Source organism: Lolium rigidum, chromosome 4 (assembly GCF_022539505.1).
Source record: "Lolium rigidum isolate FL_2022 chromosome 4, APGP_CSIRO_Lrig_0.1, whole genome shotgun sequence".
NCBI lineage: Eukaryota > Viridiplantae > Streptophyta > Magnoliopsida > Poales > Poaceae > Lolium > Lolium rigidum.
The window spans coordinates 185,717,810-185,721,307 of record NC_061511.1 but is presented as its reverse complement, the minus strand read 5'-3'; the positions used below and the strand labels follow the sequence as shown (position 1 = coordinate 185,721,307).

The 3,498-nt window shown below is 44.1% G+C and overlaps 1 protein-coding gene across 1 annotated transcript; it reads left to right on the top strand.

The window, feature by feature from the left end:
• Nucleotides 1–577: 577 nt before the first annotated feature.
• Nucleotides 578–3,498, top strand: LOC124706596 (BI1-like protein). Its single transcript, XM_047238254.1, has 4 exons — nucleotides 578–918; nucleotides 2,584–2,697; nucleotides 2,777–2,934; nucleotides 3,046–3,498. Exons 1-4 carry the CDS (start codon nucleotides 609–611, stop codon nucleotides 3,250–3,252), a joined length of 789 nt encoding a protein of 262 aa, XP_047094210.1. The 5' UTR covers nucleotides 578–608; the 3' UTR covers nucleotides 3,253–3,498.

Genomic DNA, 3,498 nt, shown 5'->3' with positions numbered 1-3,498 from the left:
TGTATTAGTTTGTGGAAAACCATGTTCCAAACTATGTCTTCGTGTAAACCACGTTCCCAATTATGTATTAGTTTGTGGAAATTGAAATAAAAATGCCAAGAAAAAATATTTTAAATGTTTGGGGGCGGCGTTTGGGGGACGCGGCTGGGGAGCGACGTCCCCCAAACGCGGCACGAACGAAACACGCCCCCCAAACGCTCGATCCGGCGCGGTTTGGGGGACGGTTTGGGGGACGCGACTGGAGATGCTCTCAACATTTTCCTTTTAAAAGACCAAGTAACATAGACACGTATCCATACACACACCAACACCATATTATTTGTAAACCAAGTTAAGTTCATAAAACACCATGCGACAAATGGTATGCACGCAACTTTTCATGTTTTACAGATATGCAAAATTGGCTCCACACGTCAGAGGCCAGAAAAAAATGTTTGGCACCATCCGAGTACGCCTAGCGCTATTGGGCAGATATACACATAACCCCATTTTCTCTCCGAAAGAAAACAAGAAAAATCTATATATCCCAAAGTCCCCCAATTCGTCCCACATCGACCAAACCAAACCGCGTGCGTCCCAACCGAAATTCCCCAATCCCCCACCCAGAGATGGCGTCGGCGTCGGAGATGCAGCCGCTAGCGCCGTCGGGGTACCGCCGGGCGCCGGAGATGAAGGAGAAGGTGGAGGCGTCGTTCGTGGACCTGGAGGCGGGCAACGGGGAGACGCTCTACCCGGGGATCTCGCGCGGCGAGAACGCGCTCCGCTGGGGCTTCATCCGCAAGGTCTACGGCATCCTCTGCGCGCAGCTGCTCCTCACCACCGTCGTCTCCGCCGTCACCGTCTTCCACCCCACCCTCAACGCCACGCTCTCCTCCAACCCGGTCCTCGCGCTCCTGCTTGCCGTCGTCCCCTTCATCCGTAAGTGCTCTACTAGTCTCCTCCCCCATCTGCTTGACCTCGTCCTGGGTGCTTTATGTGTATCCTTCTGTGGTGAATCTGAAATTGTCGAGGAATTCGTTGACCCCACCCTAATTAAGGGTTCGCTTGACCCGTCGGTTGAATCTGATGTTTTGTTGTCAAGTAGGATACCCAGATCTAACTAGTTCATGATGGAATAGCTTGATTCTGTGGATTTTGGTTACACAATATATGATTTTTTGCTATTGAAACGCGAGTTAGGATTGAGCCGATCGTAATCACTAATCAGTAACCAATGAATCCATGGTAATATTCATCCAAAAAAGGAAATTGCTGAATTTTTTTACATGCCCTTAATAATAATATGATATGGATATCAGAGTTTCTTCAGACAGCATAATAATGTGTAGTTGAGTCTGGAGTGTAGCCGGCACGACATGGCTGGAACACTGTTCTAAGTGGAGGTTGTCTTATGACCTTGATGGTGGCCAATACTCAAGGCAGCTGCTGTATGAATTCACATCAAATGCCAAGGTCTATTAGGACTTGATAGTAGTTTAGCGTGCCTTCGATGCGATAAGGGCCTTCATAGCTGTCGAAATCATTTTTATTCAATTTTTTTACTTCCCTGATAAAAAAAATACATATTAGCTTCCTCAACTAGCTAAGTGGCCGAACAAAAGATGAGAGAGTGTTTGACACTTTTGACTCAAATGAAAGTGAGGAGGGACCTTGGTACTTGACTATGGTTCTCATAGTGTTGGCCCTGTTGGAAGTGAGAGCAAATAGAAACTAAGAATAGTTTTAGTTTACAAGTTTGTTTTGATAGTTAGCGTGGATAAGATGCAAGTAGAGCTAGTATTGTATAGTTGTATTTAAGTAACTGCAATAAAATCGGCTTTAACTTACCTGTTATTGCTCCATTTTTATGGTGTTATAGTGGTTGCCGGTTGCTATGTAACTTATTGTTTAGCTGCCTAGTTTCTTTCAGCATTTGAAAGTTCAAGCTAGTAGTAACAAAACCTTAGCAAGGTCCAAACAAGCTGTTATTCATTTAGAACTCATTTGCCCATTGTGTATTTCTCCCTAATTCTATATTGCCCACAAATATTATATTTGTAAGTTACTAAGCCACTTTCAGTAATAGCACTTCAAGTTCAAGGTGTGGTGGTCTCTCACTAACCAACTTTGGTCCGGGATCTCCTTAGATACATAAGCTGTGAACATTCTTTTGTTTAGAATTTTTCTGTTCTGGGCAAACCGAGTTCTGGTAAAGTTTCCATTATCGGATAGTAAGTTATTTATGCTAGCTGAATTATCTGTTTCTGTTTTTGTACTGGTCAAGTAGACACAAATATGATAATTTCTTCACGATTAGTTCAGTAGGATATGGAGAAACAATTCAGCAGAAGTCTCAAGTCTCAGGCCAGAGAGTGCAAGAGAATAAAATTCTTCCCGTGTTAATGTGATCATGTCTACTTTAGTGTTTCTAACAGGCAGCAACATCAATTAATTATACTTAACCACTCTCACCCCCCCTCCCCCTGAACCCTCTTTTGAGTTCTGAGAGAATCAATTGGAAGACAGTTCGTTGTTGTTATTTCGTATCAGAAAACCGAACCAATATTCTGTACCTGACAGCAAATTTTGTGATATTTATTGCAGTGATGATCCCATTGTATCACTACCAGCACAGGCACCCGCACAACTTGGTTTTCCTGGGCTTGTTCACTCTATGCTTGAGCTTCAGCATCGGCGTGGCGTGTGCAAACACTGAAGGTTTGTTCTTGTAAAGTTGCCTTCATTGTTTTGTTGCATTATAGACTTGTTTCCTTATTTGTTCATTTGCATATTGCAGGAACAATTGTGCTCCAGGCATTGGTACTGACATCGGCTGTGGTTGTCTCCCTGACTGCATATACATTCTGGGCCTCAAAGAAGGGCAAGGAATTTGGTTATCTTGGACCATTCTTGTTTTCTGCTCTTACTATCCTTGTCATAACAAGCTTTATCCAGGTAACGTGCATGATGAACTTTGGAAAGAGCATTTAACCGACTCGCGGAAAAGAATCAAGTGGAGCACTCTACTAGTTGGTAACCCTTGTGCCGCAAAATGTTGTGTTGCAGGTTTTCTTCCCATTTGGACCTGCATCGAATGTCCTGATCGGCGGGTTTGGAGCTCTAGTCTTCTCAGGCTTCATCATCTACGACACCGAGAACTTGATCAAGCGCCACTCTTATGACGAGTACATCTGGGCGTCTGTTGAGCTTTACCTCGACATCCTCAATCTGTTCCTCACCATCCTACAGATGCTCAAGCAAAATGATAACTAACTGGTCCCCATCCGAAGCACCAAGAGCTTGTGCCATCTAGGGCAGGCCCCATCCTTTATCGAGTCTTTTGAACTGCAATCTATGTGTAACTCGTAAGACTTCCTAATGCGTTTTGCCATCATCCATTGTGAGGCTGGTGCTGAAGTGCAACAGATGTATAGGTGTTCCAGCGTGAGTTTCGGTGTCTATTGCCAACATATTAACGACTGTGCCATGTTGCCAATAATTGCTATGTCTTGTCGTTTA

What these genes read in the sequence shown, in the direction of transcription:
- LOC124706596 (XM_047238254.1), top strand. Translation starts at nt 609, where the DNA reads ATGGCGTCGGCGTCGGAGATGCAGCCGCTAGCGCCGTCGGGGTACCGC. An exon ending in TGCCGTCGTCCCCTTCATCC is followed by an intron (nt 919 to 2,583) that starts GTAAGTGCTCTA and finishes TATTTATTGCAG; the next exon opens with TGATGATCCCATTGTATCAC. An exon ending in GGCGTGTGCAAACACTGAAG is followed by an intron (nt 2,698 to 2,776) that starts GTTTGTTCTTGT and finishes TGCATATTGCAG; the next exon opens with GAACAATTGTGCTCCAGGCA.